The following is a 20,634-nucleotide window of genomic DNA, read 5'->3' as shown; positions in this document are numbered from 1 at the left end:
CTCATGTTTACAATGTTTACTGAGGGAATAAATCAAGAGAGAAGTAGAGTCATTTTAGACTAGACTTCTATACAACCAGAGGAGTCGCCCCCTGGTGGACACTAGAGAGAATGCAGCTTTAACACTTAAAGCACTGGCAAAGAAAAACACGGTTGTAATGTTATCCATCATACATATAGCATTAGCAGCTAGCAGGCTACATCCATCATCCATGTAGCATTAGCAGCTAGCAGGCTACATCCATCATCCATGTAGCATTAGCAGCTAGCAGGCTACATCCATCATCCATGTAGCATTAGCAGCTAGCAGGCGCATTGTGTGCGGTTCTCGAGATGTGCGATAGACAGATAAACACCAGGTCCTTTTTTTAGTACAACTTACTTTGTAAGGTTATGATTATTATTCAGCTTCATAGAAAATAACACATTTTGACATGGAGTAATACGCACAACATATATATATTATGTAAAGCACACAATATTTAACAATTATGTGTAATAACACTGTTGATCACGGTGTGTTGAAATCACACTATAAAAACACTATTTCATGTATTCAGAAAAAAACAACACATTTTTACTGTTAAACATTTTTTAAGAGACTGGAGTGTTAAGAAATATTCTTCATCATCACATCCTGGTACTTCATCATCACATCCTGGTACTTCATGATCACACAGAAAGCAACGTAAACAATAAAACATGTTAATCAGCTACAGAGCGGCGGTGTTGTGAACGATGTGGTACACCGTTACAATCTGGTGCTCTTCCCCGTTTTGTTCAGCTGAACGTCGTTGGCTTTCTTCTTCACGTCGTCGTCGTCGTCTATGTCGTCGTCTTCCTCCCGGTGCTTCTTGTCCAGCTGGTCGGGGTCGACGTAGGTGTAGAAGTACGCCATGACGGAGAAGATGATGAAGACGGCCAGCAGCAGGCCGGCGAACAGCAGGAACTCTTTCCACTGAGACCCAGAGGTGTACTGGTTAGTGGACTGGACTCTGATCAGATGGTCATCAATACAAATACAGCTTCATGATTCATGTAGGGTTACACCCCCCCCCCCCCCAACTCTTCTGTTCTCTCTTCTCTCTCTTATTTGAATACAGGAAACTGTGCCTGATTCCTCCCCTCAGCCCCTCATCCCTTTATCCTTGATCACTCACCCTTCATCCCTTCTTCCTCTCATCCCTTCATCCCCTCATCCCTTCTTCACTTCCCCCTTCTTCCCTCAGGACTCTTAACCGCTCCGTCCTCCATCTTTAAAACCTTCATTGTTTTATTTTGACCGGTTTAATGTTACAATGTGATTTTTAAACTGTGATGTTGAATTGTTTGGATATTATAAGACCGTATAAATATATAAGTGTGAGACACGTTAATGTGACTCATGGCGTCCTACCTGTTCAAGCCCCGCCCCCTCGGCCACGATCAACACGATCACGTTACCGAACGCTACCGTGAGAAGCCAACCGGCCTGCAGCACCGACTTCATGTTGGCTGGAGCCTGGAGGACGACGACAGAAACAATAAAGTTATTATCAATAACTTCAACTCTTACTGTTGATGCTTGAGAAACATTTTGAATAGATAGATAGATAGATAGATAGATAGATATAGGAGGACAGAGTCTGTAGAAGAACAGACCTGAGAGTAGGAGAACTCCAGGCCCGTGATGGAGAACATGACCTCTCCGATGGTGATGAGGACGTACTGGGGGATCTGCCAGGCGATGGGGACGTCGTTGGCCTTCACGTCCTCCATCTTGTGAGCCACAATAATCCCAGACTCCTGACAAGAGAAAGACACAGAGGGTTCCGTCATGATCCGTTATATAGAGACCAGCTGGTGGACATAGTGGAGCTTTAATACTGGACCTTCTTTAAACTGTGATTTCCTGATGAATTAATCACTTTTATAACTTTTGGATATTTTAGAAATGTAATCTGATTACAGAACTGTATTTCACAGAAACGAGCATCCTGACCTCCGTGAGCACGACGGTGTACGAAGCTCCAAAGTCCAGAAGGCCCAGGTCCAGATCAGAGCAGCGGTCCGACGGTAAGCAGCCTGTCGCATCTGGATACCTACGGAGACAGGAAGCAGCAAAAACACATGAACCGATCTGGAAAAGATAAGTCACACAAACATGAAAGAACGAGGTCTCTGAGACAGCGAGACAGCAGACAGGAAGTGGCTGTTTAAACTGATCTGGACATCCGGTCCTACTCACTGTCCCCGGTCCACGGTCTGGTTCAGAGACATGCTGAACCCAGCAGACACCTGGAAGGTGATGTCTCCGACAGTCAGGGTCATGGCCTCTGGATGTGTGTTGAGGAACCTGTTGAGTTACAGACTCGTAAGTAGACTTGTTGAAGTTATCTCAACGTGTTTTACATGAGGGAGAAGATCAAAGCGACTTCACCTCAGGAGAGGATTCCCATCTTCATTCTTCTTTATGTGGTCCTCCACCTAAAAACACAGACGAGTCACAGAAACAAACACACTTCATCCTGCTCAACTCATTTGTGTTGAAAAATGTTGACGTTACATTCTTAAGCACTCACCGTCAGAGAGCGTTATTTACTAATTCATCTTCTTAAGAGACAAAGAGTTCAGGTAAACATTAGCAGCACATACACAACAATAAGATTAAAGGATTAAAGGACAATTAAGTTACAAAAAAAGTGTGAAGCCTTGAGTTCGGCATTTTGTCCGTCGCCATCTTGTTTCTTATCAACCAGTGAACAGGAAGTGACCACATCTGGACTGAGGAGGAGTGACGTAGAGACGCCGTATACGTCTCTGGTAGAGACCTGTCAATCAGTGTGTAGCCCCGCCCCTAAATCATCCCCTCTTTCTGGTCTGTTTGACTCTAAATGGAGCATAATGTACTAAATGAACATCATGCTGTATTGAAGAAGACTGTAAACTAGAGATTGAGACCATAAACTCATGTTTACAATGTTTACTGAGGGAATAAATCAAGAGAGAAGTAGAGTCATTTTAGACTAGACTTCTATACAACCAGAGGAGTCGCCCCCTGGTGGACACTAGAGAGAAGTAGAGTCATTTTAGACTAGACTTCTATACAACCAGAGGAGTCGCCCCCTGGTGGACACTAGAGAGAATGCAGCTTTAACACATGAAGCTTTGTTGTTGATTTGTATATTTGTTCACTAACATTAAAAGCTTGTTGAGGTCTCATGCTGTGTGATCAGGTTCTCCAGCGTACTCACATGTTTACAGTGGACCCCCGTAGAGTCAGAGTACAGGATGAGGCTGTACGCCACCTGCTGGTCAGACGTGAAGTTACACTGTGACTGCGTCCCGTTGAAGGTGACGTCGATCTTCAGCTGCTCTCCGGATGCTGGAAGCGTCTCGTACCTAGGAGGGTCCTGACACACAGAGACCAGGGGGTTCAGGTTCAGGTTCTGACGGTTCTACGACAGACTCTGTTGAGCTCTTAAAGTGGCAGTACACCTTTAACTTCTCATTATGAAGTAAACACTGACTGCACGATCAGAGTGTTTGTTACTTCACTCTCTGGAACAGCAGAGGACCAACAAACAAAACCAGCAGGAGTCAAGAAGATGACGAGTGAAGCCGAGAAAACAACATAAACTAACCTCCTCTATGAAGAGGAGGGATTATGATTAAACTCATATTCATGAACTACTTTATCACCTTCATACAAGAAGTGTAAAGAAAGAAGTCAAGTATTGAATGTGTTGTAAAGAATCAAAGGTTGAACCTCCTGTAAACTCTGTGATTTGACTGAAACAGATTCACTCTGAAAGCTCCTGAACCGGTCGTCTTAAACATGTAAACTGTTTTCATCGGAGAATATTTCAACAGTTATGTGATCTCACATGAATCCAGAGGAGCGAGACTAAACGCCAGCTGTGATTACGTCATTCTTCTGGAGAATAAACTGAGCTCTAAGCTCCGATGAAAACAGCCGTCTGTGCCAAGATGGTGAGCACTTAAAGGACAGACAAACATCATATTTGTCAGATTTAAGGAGTGTTGTGAAGTTTATCATTGAACATCCTGAATCAAAAACAGCATTGATGAAATGGAGATACACAACGGTTGGTGTGATTCCAGCTTTGTGGTTATGAGGTGCAGAGGATTGTGGGTAAGATGCACGCTGGCTCGCAAACTGCAAAAATGCATCTGCACATATAAATAGTTGTGGAACGTGTTTTTTTAGTTGTGGTTACCTGAAGGGAGCGGATGGGATCTGGAAACACGTCGCTGCCGGGGATCTTCAGCATCACGTCACCTTCGGCCACATTGAAGACCTGCAGCAGACACTTCCCCACCGGCACCGGATCCACCACCGTTTTCTAGTGAACAGGAGATCAGCGGTGAAGATATTACATCACAAACACGGATGTGCTAGTTTGTGCCGTTCTCTGAGGACGACACGCCGTTATTCTGGGATGCATATTTATCATGACAGGAAATGGAAAACACACAATCAATAGATACAATAATATTGAATATAGAGACATCTAGTGGTGGGGTGACAGATTGCCACCTTATTTATTTATTTGCCAGAATAATTGTGAAATGAACTTTTCATGTCGAGTCGTGATGGGACTTCATTATTAAATTATTATTGTGTGTTTGAGATGGAGAGAGAGGAAGAGGAGGAGGAAGATGACGAATATAAATTGTTTTTATTTCTTAAACTACATTTTAGTCTTTTTTTAATAATCAATGATATCACATGTTAGATATCGTTACCGTTGACGAACGTATTTAGTCTTAGTTTTAGTAGTTTAACACAAAATAAATCATTCGTTAGATTCATTTTCTGCAGATAGTCACTGAATGCAACGCTCTGTTAGGACATGTTGTTCAGTATCTCTTCCAGGTGTTCTTTGTGCAGGTGTGCTTCCTGTGTTCTGCTTGCTTACAGGTGATCCTCTGTGTGTCTGTATTTGTGTAACAGGAAGGATTCGTGGAGGCTGCTCTTATACGCACCACGACGTTCACCTCCACCAGCGTGGCCGCTACGAAGGCCAGCGAGGCAAAAATCATCCCTGTGGCCATTTTCCTCAGAGGCCTGCAGGAACAAACAGTCAACGCTTTCATTCAAAGTGAAGCTTCATCACGTCATAGAAGAAGAAAAGTGATTCACAACCTGAGCTGCTCTCTAAAAGACATTCAGAACATTTGTGATATCACATCTGTACTCACCTGAAATACATTAATCTTGAAAATCCCGGACCAATAAAGTAACAATGCTAACTTGTTTATTTGTATCCGTTGGAGAGAGATAGATAGATAGATATAAAATAATATAAAGTGGCGTCACGACTTTATGTCTCCAATAAAAGACGGTGTTTTCCAGAACAACGGGCTTCTACTCACGTGATGTTGATCCTGCAGAAGCCAACGAGCGGATAAATGATGAGGTCAAAGACGGGAACGAAGAGGAGGATCAGCAGAGCGTTCAGCATCTGAAGGCAGAGAGAGAAACACTCAGCGTTAAACGAGTCATAAAGTCATAAAGGTTAAGGAGTTAGACGTGAATAACAGAGTGTCATCAGCAAAGAGACGGAGGTGAATAACAGCTGTAAAATCTTGTAGAATCTTTACTGGAGGTTCAGACTTAACGATGCTGTTTGAATCTGTGCTGCAGCTCATTGAAAGTTAAGACAATGATACTGAAGATTAGAATTATTAGACAACCGTGAACGTTTTAATGGCCAAAAGTGTGATTTAAGATTAAAGGAATTGTTTGATACTTTGGGAGATTGTTTTTTTACTTTCTTTCTGAGAGTTGAATGAGAACATTGACACCATTTGTGTGTCTGTATGTTACGTATGGAGTCAGAAACAAGGAGGTGATTAGCTTAGCTTAGCACGAAGACTGGAAGCAGAGAGAAGCGTGATATATAAAACTATATTTACACATATTTAAAGAACATAAATCTACATTTGTTTGAATTTAAAGTAAATATGTAATGTGCACATATTTCAATAATGTCATATGATATTTGAATGTATTTAAAGAACATAATATATGATATTTGCACATATGACCTACCTGCATCTGGTCAGGCTTAATAACGAAGGAATTTCCCTGAAAGACAACAAGAAGAATTCATCTTAACACCATTTCAACTTTAACCCGATTGGTTTGCCCAAATTGCCCAATAAAAGAACTTCCCTGTGACAGGATGTGCAGGGTTTGCACAATAAGAGACGAGTGCATGTTTATTAAGACCATAAACGATGCATCTTACCGGAACAAAAAGACAAATTGAAACAACACCCTAACAAAGGGACATTTTACAAGACTGTTTGTGCAATAACATGAGAATAAAAACCCACCCACTGATATCAAAGTGCAATAAAAGATGTTATCAGGTTATTTCTAAATGTTAGGAAGCTCTTACAAAAGCCATGTTCATCCTGGTGGCCTGGAGCGTCCAGCGAGAACCCTGCAATAAAGACAAACATCGACTGTTACTGGTCACGTAGTTAGCTTAGCATAATGCACCGCTAGCCGCAGCAGACTGCTTGTTCTGCTGGAGACAAAGAGCAGGTCGACATTTGGCATGACTTCATGTTTGTAATGAGGAGGAATGTTGAATGTGGCTTTGAGGTTGTTCTATCATCAGATGTTGAGTGTTGGTCAGAGGAGATAACAAATATGTGATGTTAGAAGACCTTGACCTCATGAACGTACAACCGACCCAAAATAAACTAGATATCATCGTGAAACTTCCCCAGTTGATTATTCACATGAAGACAAGTATGTTTTGCATCATACGTTTTCTGCACGTGTTAAAATCTTTCTTTTTAAATTTCCAGAACGTAAATGTGAACATTGGATAAAAGAAGCTTAAAAATTCTTGTTTCATTTTGTTGACATATTAGAGTCAAAGGGGAATTGTACAGAGGGAATTCAATAAAAAAAGTATATTAAAGGGCAAATTAATCAGGAAAAACCACCCCTGATCCATCAAACAGTTGTTGAGATATTCCAGATAAGTCAGGACATTAACACTAACTATGAACTGTGAGGTCGGGACACGTTAAAGAGAAGAACTCTACTGACGCCTCAGAAGTCTTTAGTCTTACCTGCTGATCAAACAGAGCCCAGAACATCGGCAGCGGGATGTAGAGCACCAAAACCTTCAGCACCATCTTAATCTCCTGGATCAGACGCTTCTGTTAACATGCAGACATGAAGCGTTATTGACAACATAAAGATTCTCTCACAAACACAAAGAGATGCATTCAAGAGTTATTAGAGTTCTGCAGGGATGAAGTATTTCTGTAGTCCAACAGGAGGTCATCACTTCCTGTTCCCTCCACAAAAAGGATTTTGGATTATTACAGACTGTCAGACCCTGCTGCAGTAAAACGAGAGGTTTTCCAAAGGGACTCTGGTGGTCAGAGACATTACCACTTTAGTCCACAGGGACCAACAGAACCAACACTACATTAAAGTTGCAGTAACTTTAGTCTTGTGCTTATTTCAGGTATCTAACCATTCCTGGTTTTAAGACGCATTCCTGCAGAACTCTATACAGTCGGCGTTCTGTTACCGAGTACTTCTCCTCGGCCCAGTCCAACCAGTGCTTCCTCTTAGAGTCATACTTCGATCTCTTCCAGCGGTTTTTGATGGCAAACTGTAAAAAACAAAAGAGAACAGGAATAAAAAGAAGCAGAAGCAATATATTACATCACCTGACTAAATGTTGGTGGACAGTAGATAGAACTGAATATATCTGTCTGCTCCTACAGGACTACTGGGAGATGACTCACCCCAATGCAATTGCAGACTTCCAGTAGGATGTTTCCCTGTGGAGGATTCCTCTTGTACAGACCGCTGCCAGCAATGAAGACGACTGCAAGAGATGGATGAAGAGTTAAGATGAAGAGTTAAGATGAAGAGTTAAGATAAAGAGTTAGGATAAAGAGTTAGGATAAAGAGTTAGGATAAAGAATTAAGATGAAGAGTTAAGATAAAGAGTTAGGATAAAGAGTTCGGAGGAAGAGTTAAGATGAAGAGTTAGGATGAAGAGTTAAGATGAAGAGTTAGGATGAAGAGTTAAGATAAAGAGTTAGGATGAAGAGTTAAGATGAAGAGTTAAGATAAAGAGTTAAGATAAAGAGTTAGGATGAAGAGTTAAGATAAAGAGTTCAGATGAAGAGTTAGGATGAAGAGTTAGGATGAAGACTTAAGATGAAGAGTTAGGATGAAGAGTTAAGATAAAGAGTTAGGATGTAGAGTTAGGATGAAGAGTTAGGATGAAGAGTTAAGATGAAGAGTTAAGATGAAGAGTTAAGATAAAGAGTTAGGATGAAGAGTTAGGATGAAGAGTTAAGATAAAGAGTTAGGATGTAGAGTTAGGATGAAGAGTTAAGATGAAGAGTTAGGATAAAGAGTTAGGGTTAGGGTTAGGATGAAGAGTTAGGATGAAGAGTTAGGATGAAGAGTTAAGATAAAGAGTTAGGATGTAGAGTTAGGATGAAGAGTTAAAATAAAGAGTTAGGATGAAGAGTTAAGATGAAGAGTTAGGATGAAGAGTTAAGATAAAGAGTTAGGATGTAGAGTTAGGATGAAGAGTTAGGATGAAGAGTTAGGATGAAGACTTAAGATGAAGAGTTAGGATGAAGAGTTAAGATGAAGAGTTAGGATGAAGAGTTAAGATAAAGAGTTAGGATGAAGAGTTAAGATGAAGAGTTAAGATAAAGAGTTAGGATGTAGAGTTAGGATGAAGAGTTAAGATGAAGAGTTAAGATAAAGAGTTAGGATGTAGAGTTAGGATGAAGAGTTAAAATAAAGAGTTAGGATGTAGAGTTAGGATAAAGAGTTAAGATGAAGAGTTAAGATGAAGAGTTAAGATGAAGAGTTAGGATGAAGTTAAGATGAAGAGTTAAGATAAAGAGTTAGGATGTAGAGTTAGGATGAAGAGTTAAGATGAAGAGTTAAGATGAAGAGTTAAGATGAAGAGTTAAGATAAAGAGTTAAGATAAAGAGTTAGGGTTAGGGTTAGGATGAAGAGTTAGGATGAAGAGTTAAGATAAAGAGTTAGGATGTAGAGTTAGGATAAAGAGTTAAGATGAAGAGTTAAGATGAAGAGTTAAGATGAAGAGTTAGGATGAAGTTAAGATGAAGAGTTAAGATAAAGAGTTAGGATGTAGAGTTAGGATGAAGAGTTAAAATAAAGAGTTAGGATGTAGAGTTAGGATAAAGAGTTAAGATGAAGAGTTAAGATGAAGAGTTAAGATGAAGAGTTAGGATGAAGTTAAGATGAAGAGTTAAGATAAAGAGTTAGGATGTAGAGTTAGGATGAAGAGTTAGGAGAGTTAGCATTTACAGTATACATAAATATAAAGAATTGTAGATTTCTGATGGGCATCTGAAATAATTCACGCGTTGAAACGTAACATTACAATCCTACAACTCCCATGAGCACCTGCACACAGTCTTCTCATCCTATTGGTCCATTCTGCCATCTTTAGCGCCAAAACACAGACAGGAGTTACAATGTGGCGATAAGTCAGACCCTGACCTCATGAACGTACAATCGACTCAGAAATAAACTAGATATCACCATGAAACCTCTCCAGTTTATTACTCACATGAAGACAATTATGTTTTGTATTTAAAGCTTTCTATTAATAAGTTATGTTTGAATATAAAAATGAGGCATTATCTTATCTAATATATCTTACTCTTAAAGAGTCAAAGGTTTTTACAGAGTGAGTTCATGATATCTCTTTGTATCACTACATAAATCACACGTCATGCTGTTCTCTGTCTGAACCTCCTCACTGAGATCTGTCCGCGGTAATAAAGTCACCGCTTGTTTTCCCAGCGAGCGGTGAGCCGAGCGGGAATCCTGTGAGGATCAGAGGGGATTCGACTGCAGAGACAACGGACTGTCAGGACGGGGGTTATACAAACATGCAGACGGCCACCTCTCCTTCTGAAATGTCACCGCTCATCTGGACACTAGTCAACATCACGTTGCAGTCTTTTTACTATATTTCCTGGAGGTATAACAATTAAGTGCATTTATTTATTTATTGGCATATTTTTGTAGCAGCTGTGTGTTTGTGTTCACACTTTAATAAACGTCAGTTTAACGGACTTGAACCAAACCAATGATGGGAGAGAAGCAGCAGCATCAATGATATCTTTATCAATTCAGATTAAATTGGCAGATGCGATACGTTAAGTACAAACATGTTTTACTGGCTGTGTATTTTAGGTAGCCCGCCCCTAAATCATCCCCTGCTTTATGGTCTGTTTGACTCTAAATGTTCCATAATGTACTAAATGAACATCATGCTGTATTGAAGAAGACTGGAAACTAGAGATTGAGACCATAAACTCATGTTTACAATGTTTACTGAGGGAATAAATCAAGAGAGAAGTAGAGTCATTTTAGACTAGACTTCTATACAACCAGAGGAGTCGCCCCCTGGTGGACACTAGAGAGAATGCAGCTTTGATCACGCCTGACATCTCACTCACCTAAAGCCACGATCATCAGAGCAGCAGGAACCCCGAAGGCCAGAGCGTAGCAGTCGCCTCCGAAACACTGAACGTCTCCTGCAGGAGAACGAGCAGCGTTAACGTCTTTCAACTCTTCGCCGCTTCGATAACATTAAAGAAGGGAAACGCTCACCTCTCAGGATCGGCGTGATCACGGTGGACAGAAGGCTGCCGGCGTTGATCGACATGTAGAAAATGGAGAAGAACTTCTGCCTCTCGCTGCCCTGCAGGAGATCATTGAGATAATGCATTGATATTATCATACTTCATATCCTGTAAAAACATCTTGTCAATAATATTTTACGTAGTCATGTCTTCTGCATATTCAGTTTATGTTCTCTGTAATATTTTAACATTAACTAGGTGAAGGCTTCAAATAAGCCCAGTTGGCTTTTTTCCTCTTCCTGCTCTGTGATATTATTTATCTCTGTTATGTTTGTTTATTTTATTTTATTGTTTAAATTGTGCAAAATCAATAAACTAAACTAAACTAAACTAAACTAGTGAAGCCACATCAAAGCAAGTTGGTGAAGAAGAAGATGGAATAAAACCAGAGGGAGGGAGCATTTAGTTTCCCCAACATATACCTCAACCGATACGCTGATGACACACCGCTTTATCTCCACCTATAAATACCAGATACTGTTCCTTAATGTATCCACTCGACACAATTACATTTTCCAAAACACTGGCAATGAGGAGATCTTTGGTAGACAATAATGACAATACATATTAAACAATATTTAAATCATACCCTCTAAACTGTAAAAAGAATCTGGTTTAAATTTAAATTAAATGAAAAATGCTGTTAACTCTTTCAGCTCATAAATAATTCATAAACAGTTACTGATTGGTTTGAGTTACACACAATCAAAAGATATCTAATTTAAAGTTGTATTGCACATTTGTGATTTATAATGTATTAATACGAATCAAGATCAACTTTTGGACTTTTTCATTTACATTAATACATTTTTGAATCACAAGTTTATTTTCAATGGAATAAAACTGTTTTTATGAATTAATGTAGAAAGTTTTTCTGTCAAATCTCTTCCGTTTCTTCACACAATAAAGACATTTATAGATATTTAAATACACAACCTGAGTGTACTTAATGACCCAATCAAAATCGTACTAATAGATGGGGCTTTGAAAGACACTCGCAATGATTTCCTCTGACTGTGTTTTGTAACACAAACAGTTTCCGTGTCTTCAAACTAAAGAGGAAGTTACTTACGTGCTCCTCGTCAAACTGGTCTCCGCCAAAAGCCGCCACGCAGGGTTTGATTCCTCCGGTGCCGAAGGCGATGAGAATCAGACCCAACATGGACAGAGCGCTGCAGAGAACAAACAGACCTGCTGGTGACGGAACCATATGAACATATGCAGGATGTGAAAGTATTGATCTATAAACTGATCAGTCCAACGACAGAACGCCTTTCTAGTGAGAAATGACGTCCAAAGTGACACTTTAACAATGTTAGTTTAGTCCAAACCAAATGAACATTTATAACATTAATACAACTGGAACCAACAAATGGTTTTACATGAAAAATGACTAACTTATTGCCAATAACAGCAATATTTCTCTCTGATATGTTGTGGAGTAGAAGTACAAGTACCTCAGCCATCTGTAAACCTGACCTGAACCTGTTTCAAGCGGCTGAATCATCCAGATAACTCACATGTGCACGTTGGTGTTTCCCACAGTGGGGATGGCTCCGACCGACTTCACCACATGGCCGATGACGTAGACGATGGACAGGTAGATGATGGTCCTGTACACAGTTATTATCAGAGTGAGTCACCTCCACTAACAGGTGTGCTACACAGTTTAGACAAAGCTCTCAGGTTAAAGGGCTGAAATACTGAAAGAGATGATATTTAGTTTAGTAGATGGAGAACAAAACGTTGTTCAGTGGTTCATCCCAAAGAGACAAAGAGCCTCTGAACAACAGATGAATAAGAAGAGAAGAAATCACCATCGATGGTCAAAGAAACTAGAAGCCTAGATTTAAATAGTGTCAGGGGCCCCTTTAGCCTTCATCTACAAAATGTCACTGAAAGACACATGTACCAACCAAAAAGATGAACACGACGAGACACAAAATGACTTCAAAGTGACACAAAATGACCAGAAACAGCCAAACTACTCTACAAAATGGGGACAAAACATCCACAAAGAGGCTCAGAATTACCACCAAGAGACAAGGAAAACTACAAGGGGATGCAAAATGAATACAAGAGTCAAAACGGCTACAAAAATACACACAAATACTACAAAGAGAAACAAAACAGCTACAAAGAGAAACAAAACAGCTACAAAGAGAAACAAAACAACTACAAAGAGAAACAAAACAGCTACAAAGAGAAACAAAACAACTACAAAGAGAAACAAAACAACTACAAAGAGACACAAAACAGCTACAAAGAGAAACAAAACAACTACAAAGAGACACAAAACAGCTACAAAGAGACACAAAACAGCTACAAAGAGAAACAAAACAACTACAAAGAGAAACAAAACAACTACAAAGAGAAACAAAACAACTACAAAGAGAAACAAAACAACTACAAAGAGACACAAAACAGCTACAAAGAGACACAAAACAACTTCAAAGAGAAACAAAATGGCTATAAAGAGACACAAAACATCCACAAAGAGACTCAATATTACCACAAAACAACTAAAAGATAGACACAAAATGACTACAAGAGAGTCACAACGGCCACAAAGAGAAACAAAACAACTACAAAGTAGACACTTAATGTCCACAAAGAGAAACAAAGTAACTTCAAAGAGACAACAACAAAGTGAGTCTTGTTCTGATGTCCTGGTTTATGGGGTCAGATCATGTCTGTAGGAGCTTATTGTCTCATAATTCACCATCGATCAGCCCTCATGACCACGTAGAGGTCAGTATCTGTTTAAAGGAACACATCTGTGGATCATCTGTGTTACTGTGAGTTACTGTGTGATCTGACTCCTTGATGACTTTCTTCTGGAGAAGAACTGTGACTCACTTGAACTTCCCCAGCCAGGAGTCAGCGATGAGAGCTCCCAGGATGGGAGTGAAGTAGCAGAGACTGCTGAAGGCGTGGTAGACGGCGGTGGACTGGTCCTTGTCCCAGTGCAGGTAGGTGAGGAAGTAGAGCGTGAGCACCGCTGTGAACACACACACACACACACACACACACACACACACACGTAAACAAACTAATGAGGACAGACTTGACCTCAGTCGATACAAACCCACAGAGCTTTATTTTAAGATCCAAACGTCGGGCTGAATTGTGGAGGAGTGTTTATAAAATGATGAACACAACATCTTTGATAAAAAGTGGTTCAGCCATAAATACCAGTAAAACATGGAGTCTTGAGTTTGAGTCGTCACGGACGTTCCAGGGTAATGAAACGTAATCTAATAGATTGGTCAGATGTCGTTAGCTTTGATGTTGTTTTCGTTCAAAACTGAAGACATGTTTTAAACCTCTTCACAGTCTGAACTACCGACACGCATCTCACTCCTTCAAACCACCAGAACACTGACAGCAGGGAGAATCACAGGAACTTTGATTTCTCACATAAATCTCTTTCTCATTATAGAATACTTTACCTACTAAAGAATGTGCAACAAGAAGGAATCAGAAATGTGCTTCTACTTCTTTTATTTGTTGAAACAAAAAAACTAATTCCTGAAATTCCAAATCTCCTAAAGAGAGCTGATGGTTCACATGGTGGTCAATGATTGTGGTTCTTATCTCATCAGAGCTCCCGGTGCTCCTCTCCCCTCCACACATCCTCCCTCCTCTGTCCTCTCTCCTCTGTCCTCCACACATTCTCTCTCCTCTGTCCTCTCTCCTCTCTCCTCTGTCCTCCACACATTCTCTCTCCTCTCTCCTCTCTCCTCCACACATTCTCTTTCCTCTGTCCTCTGTCCTCTCTCCTCTGTCCTCCACACATTGTCTCTCCTCTGTCCTCTGTCCTCTCTCCTCTGTCCTCCACACATTCTCTCTCCTCTGTCCTCTGTCCTCCCTCCTCTGTCCTCTCTCCTCTACACATTCTCTGTCCTCTGTTGTTAGAGATGTTCTGCTCATACAGGAGGACGTCTGGAACAGGAAGGTGTTTTTATGGTTTGTTTCTACTACTTTACGAGGCGTTAGTCTCACACAGTCACACAGTCACACAGTCACACAGTCACAGAGTCACACAGTCACAGAGCCACACAGTCACAGAGTCACACAGTCAGAGTCACAGAGCCACAGAGTCACACAGTCACACAGTCACAGAGTTACAGAGTCACACAGTCACAGAGTCACACAGTCACACAGTCACAGAGTCACACAGTCACACAGTCACACAGTCACAGAGTCACACAGTCACACAGTCACAGAGTCACAGTCACAGACTCACAGTCACAGACTCACAGAGTCACAGACTCACACAGTCACAGACTCACAGAGTCACACAGTCACACAGTCACAGAGTCACACAGTCACACAGTCACAGAGTCACACAGTCACAGAGTCACAGAGCCACACAGTCACACAGTCACACAGTCAGAGTCACAGAGTCACACAGTCACACAGTCACACAGTCACAGAGTCACACAGTCACAGAGCCACACAGTCACAGAGTCACACAGTCAGAGTCACAGAGCCACAGAGCCACAGAGTCACACAGTCAGAGTCACAGAGTCACAGACTCACAGTCACAGAGTCACAGAGTTACAGAGTCACACAGTCACAGAGTCACACAGTCACAGAGTCACACAGTCACACAGTCACACAGTCACACAGTCACAGTCACACAGTCACAGAGTCACACAGTCACAGACTCACAGTCACAGAGTCACAGACTCACACAGTCACAGACTCACAGAGTCACACAGTCACACAGTCACAGAGTCACACAGTCACAGACTCACAGTCACAGACTCACAGAGTCACAGACTCACACAGTCACAGACTCACAGAGTCACACAGTCACACAGTCACAGAGTCACACAGTCACACAGTCACAGAGTCACAGAGTCACACAGTCACACAGTCACAGAGTCACACAGTCACAGAGTCACACAGTCACAGAGTCACACAGTCAGAGTCACAGAGCCACAGAGTCACAGAGTCACACAGTCACACAATCACAGTCACACAGTCACACAGTCACACAGTCACAGTCACAGAGCCACACAGTCACAGAGTCACACAGTCACACAATCACAGTCACAGAGTCACAGAGCCACACAGTCACAGAGTCACACAGTCACACAGTCACACAGTCACAGAGTCACACAGTCACAGACTCACAGTCACAGACTCACAGAGTCACAGACTCACACAGTCACACAGTCACAGAGTCACACAGTCACACAGTCACAGAGTCACACAGTCACACAGTCACAGTCACAGAGTCACACAGTCACAGAGTCACACAGTCACAGAGTCACACAGTCAGAGTCACAGAGCCACACAGTCACAGAGTCACACAGTCACACAATCACAGTCACAGAGTCACACAGTCACAGAGTCACAGAGTCTCACAGTCACAGAGTCACAGTGTCACACAGTCACAGAGTCACAGTCACAGAGTCACACAGTCACAGAGTCACACAATCACAGTCACAGAGTCACACAGTCACAGACTCACAGTCACAGACTCACACAGTCACAGAGTCACACAGTCACACAGTCACAGTCACACAGTCACACAGTCACAGTCACAGAGTCACACAGTCACACAGTCACAGTCACAGAGTCACACAGTCACAGAGTCACAGTCACAGAGTCACACAGTCACAGAGTCACACAATCACAGACTCACAGTCACAGACTCACACAGTCACAGAGTCACACAGTCACACAGTCACAGAGTCACACAGTCACAGTCACAGAGTCACACAGTCACAGAGTCACAGTCACAGAGTCACACAGTCACAGAGTCACACAGTCAGAGTCACAGAGCCACACAGTCACAGAGTCACACAGTCACACAATCACAGTCACAGAGTCACAGAGTCACAGAGTCACACAGTCAGAGTCACAGAGTCACAGAGTCACACAGTCACAGAGTCACAGAGTCACACAGTCACACAGTCACAGTCACAGAGTTACAGAGCCACACAGTCACACAATCACAGTCACAGAGTCACAGAGCCACACAGTCACACAGTCACACAGTCAGAGTCACAGAGTCACAGAGTCACACAGTCACAGAGTCACAGTCACAGAGTCACACAGTCACAGAGTCACAGAGCCACAGAGTCACAGAGTCACACAGTCACAGAGTCACACAGTCAGAGTCACAGAGCCACACAGTCACAGAGTCACACAGTCACACAGTCACACAATCACAGTCACAGAGTCACAGAGTCACACAGTCACACAGTCAGAGTCACAGAGTCACAGAGTCACACAGTCACAGAGTTACAGAGCCACAGAGTCACACAGTCACACAGTCACACAATCACAGTCACAGAGTCACACAGTCACAGACACACAGTCACAGAGTCACACAGTCACACAGTCACAGAGTCACACAGTCACAGAGTCACACAGTCACACAGTCACAGAGTCACAGTCACACAGTCACAGAGTCAGTCACAGAGTCACACAGTCACAGAGTCACACAGTCACAGACTCACAGAGTCACAGAGTCACAGAGTCACACAGTCACACAGTCACAGTCACAGTCACACAGTCACACAGTCACACAGTCAAAGTCACACAGTCACAGAGTCACAGTCACAGTGTCACACAGTCACAGAGTCACACAGTCACACAGTCACAGTCACAGACTCACAGAGTCACACAGTCACAGACTCACAGAGTCACACAGTCACAGTCACACAGTCACACAGTCACAGACTCACAGAGTCACACAGTCACAGAGTCACAGAGTCACACAGTCACAGAGTCACAGAGTCACACAGTCACACAGTCACAGAGTCACAGAGTCACAGAGTCACACAGTCACAGACTCACAGAGTCACACAGTCACATAGTCACACAGTCACACAGTCAACCCTCGTCTACTAAACTTAACTCAAGTTTCTCCTCTCAAGACCGAGCTTTATTCTGAAAGGACGGTAATGACGCGTGCTGCTGGACTTCAGGAGGAAAACTGAACTTGTTGTCAGAACATTCGATGTTTGTGAATGAATGAACTAACTCACCCGTTCATCAGTGACGTGTCGAGTCTTTCTATTTGGAGATATGTTAGTCTGATATTGATAAAAACGACGTGTTCGTTTAGTTCTTCAGGTCTCGTCCTCGACGTCCACAGAAAAGTTGAAAGTTTGCTTTTCACATTCATACGTCTTAATCACACATTGAATCAAACATTTCTGACTGCAGGATGTAAAGCTTTACTGGAACAAAAGACACAAAGTACCTTCATGCGGATGAAAGCTCTGGAGGAAAGCTAGTAAGAAGACCTTGAGGTCAGATTTGTTATTTTTTACGTAGATGTGAAGAACGAACTTTCTCATTATTATCATGTTTATTAATGATCCCTTTGAAGCGGTGCACATGTTTCACTATCTGATAGTCAGTTAATCGACTATCAGATGATGAAATCATGAAAACATCGTTAACACTTTGAACTCTGTATGAACGGAATGATTCTTTAATGTTGTTGTTATTCATGCAGGATCGGCTGATTTCATGATCGATGACTAATCTGCTCAATGCAGCTCGACTGAAGTCACATGACTAGTGAGGTCATGTGACTAGTGAGGTCACTCAGCTCAACCAGCTGAGCTCCATCAAGACTCAAAGACCCTGAAGGTTCTCTGAGAGACCTGGATCCGGTTCCTGCGGACGGTCCGGACTCACCTTTCATTCCATAGTAGGAGAAGCGTTCGCAGAACTCGTTCACCACGATGAAGCAGATGCTGACCGGGTAGTTGGTCCCACATAGTGTCTGAAAGAGACAACGCTGTTTATCAACAACATACAGTGTGAGAGGATGAACACAAGATCATAACATCCATGCTGCTAAAAACAACGATAGTCATACAATCATAATATCAATACTACTAATGACATTCATAATAATAGTAATATTATTAGTTTTAAATTTGGGAAAAGAGAGAACTGGATGTCATTTGGGATCTGAGGTATTAAACCGACATTTAAAAAAACAACTCTTTTGCCCGTCGCCATCTTATTTTTGGTCCGTCGCCATCTTGTTTTTTTGCAACCAGCAGTGACACGAGAAGGCGGAGCTAAATCCACCCAAACGATTTTCTTTTCACCAAAATGTTACAGTTAACTTTGACGAGGTGAAAACAAAAGTGTGGACGAGTTAAAGATGAAAGAGAGACCTGTCAATCAGCGTGTAGCCCCGCCCCTAAAGCATCCCCTCTTTATGGTCTGACTCTAAATGTTCCATAATGTACTAAATGAACATCATGCTGTATTGAAGAAGACTGTAAACTAGAGATTGAGACCATAAACTCATGTTTACAATGTTTACTGAGGGAATAAATCAAGAGAGAAGTAGAGTCATTTTAGACTAGACTTCTATACAACCAGAGGAGTCGCCCCCTGGTGGACACTAGAGAGAATGCAGCTTTAACACATGAAGCTCTGAAGAACTTTACAGAACCAGAGGTTCAGTAAATCCAGTATTTGGGGTTGTTGGTCCCGTTTTCAGATATCAAGCTCTACAACAGAGATGAATGTGACTTTGACTGCAGCTCTTTCATGACTGTTCAGAGCTTTAACTGAGGAGGATCACGTGACTCGTGACATGGACCTTGATGCTGTTTGTCAGCAGAACTCTTTCCTCAGAGGAGAGTTTAGTGCAGAACCGACACCAGTGAGAACCGTTTACGTGCTCAGAGGAGAGGTTAGTGCAGTGAGCCTTTAATCACAAACAGCCTGTTGCATCATCGTGTCTGTCACCATGTAACGTTCTGGATCAGAGAGACCTGAGCCCAGAGAACACGGTTCTAAACACACACGTGTTCGGTGTGACTTGGACCGAGCAGGTCCTCTTTGAGTCCGGCTGCGTGAGTCCACGTCTCCACCTCGATGCACCGACGACGACTTTCTCTTCTTTCGGTGTAAAATAAAAAAGTCAAAACTTTTCACCAAACGGAGCGACTCGGTTCCTGCTGCACGTGCACGCTCTTACCTTCGCCATGTCTCAGTCTGGATCAGTCTGGATCTGGATCAGGATCAGGTCTACTGGAGGAGGTCTACTGGCGCTTCTGACCCAGAACAAGTCCGTCCCTCTCCGCTGCGCTCCTCCGTCTGAGGCCACGGATGTAAATGTTTCCTCTTGAAGCTCCCGAACGAGTTAATGTTCCACCAGCAGCAGCAGCAGCAGCAGCAGCAGCAGCAGCTGAGCCCGGTCCTTCAGCAGCTCCACTGAAACTCCACCCGGAGGAGACGCTCTGTAGGCGGGCAGCGCTGCAGCAGGAGGTCCGGTGGAGGCGAAGCCGGGATCAGCAGCCTCTCTGGGGGCACAACAGAGCCGCTGTGAGGGATGGAGGAGCCACACGAACTGGAAGCGTTGACCTGTGTGTGTGTGTGTGTGTGTGTGTGTGTGTGTGTGTGTGTGTGTGTGTGCGCGCGTGTGCGTGTGTGCGTGCGTGTGTGTGTGTGTGTGTGTGTGGTTTAACTCATGATCAGTGAAGATTAGTAGGTTTCATATTTTAAGGTTCTTATTATTTAAACTTTTGTCATTTTTTTTATTTATTTTTTTTATATTCAGAATCAGAATTATAAACGAGATGAAAGACTTTATTGACCCTGAAGCTACTCAGCAGATTAATAATGAGCATTAACACATTTAGAATTATATTACAATAAGATGTACTTTACTGTTGGTAGTATAAGTATATGTTAATGATACTTTTGTACGTTTACTTGAAGTCAAGATGACTCTGTGAGGCTCCATTAAAGAAAGAAAGGCCTGTAGAATATCATCATAAACACAATGTCTACATCATAAGAAGGAACACGCAGCTGACCAACAGTAACGATGCTGCTGTAGCCTGTGTGCCTCTTCATTCTGCTGTGATTCTGATGTCAGCTGGTTCCAATTTCACCCTCTCATGTGATGACGTCATCACTCTGCTGGGTGTAGCCACG

The 20,634-nt window shown here is 42.2% G+C and overlaps 1 protein-coding gene across 1 annotated transcript; it reads right to left on the bottom strand.

The window, feature by feature from the left end:
- Position 1: 1 nt before the first annotated feature.
- slc15a2 (solute carrier family 15 member 2) lies at positions 2-20,102 on the bottom strand. The gene is made up of 22 exons (XM_068736658.1): positions 19,673-20,102; positions 18,367-18,454; positions 13,555-13,696; positions 12,216-12,308; positions 11,768-11,867; positions 10,664-10,754; positions 10,510-10,587; positions 7,788-7,870; positions 7,568-7,651; positions 7,098-7,187; positions 6,410-6,454; positions 6,058-6,093; positions 5,379-5,467; positions 4,989-5,070; positions 4,220-4,345; positions 3,233-3,391; positions 2,419-2,465; positions 2,227-2,334; positions 1,981-2,080; positions 1,641-1,784; positions 1,396-1,500; positions 2-957 (listed from the first exon to the last, which is right to left on the bottom strand). The coding sequence occupies exons 1-22, from the start codon at positions 19,679-19,681 to the stop codon at positions 751-753; spliced, it is 2,106 nt and encodes a 701-aa protein (XP_068592759.1). The 5' UTR covers positions 19,682-20,102; the 3' UTR covers positions 2-750.
- Positions 20,103-20,634: the final 532 nt, after the last annotated feature.

The sequence above is a fragment of the Cebidichthys violaceus genome, unplaced genomic scaffold (assembly GCF_023349555.1).
Source record: "Cebidichthys violaceus isolate CVI_PGR_0920_01 unplaced genomic scaffold, fCebVio1.0.p SCAF_11, whole genome shotgun sequence".
Classification (NCBI taxonomy): Eukaryota; Metazoa; Chordata; class Actinopteri; order Perciformes; family Stichaeidae; genus Cebidichthys; species Cebidichthys violaceus.
The sequence above is the reverse complement of the archived record's forward strand: the minus strand, read 5'-3'. Positions and strand labels throughout refer to the sequence as shown.

Excerpts from the sequence above, each read along its gene's own strand:
- slc15a2 (XM_068736658.1), bottom strand. Across the intron at positions 10,755-11,767 it reads ACCAGTTTGACGAGGAGCAC|GGCAGCGAGAGGCAGAAGTT; the intron begins GTAAGTAACTTC and ends GATCTCCTGCAG. Across the intron at positions 7,652-7,787 it reads AAGTCTGCAATTGCATTGGG|TTTGCCATCAAAAACCGCTG; the intron begins GTGAGTCATCTC and ends TGTTTTTTACAG.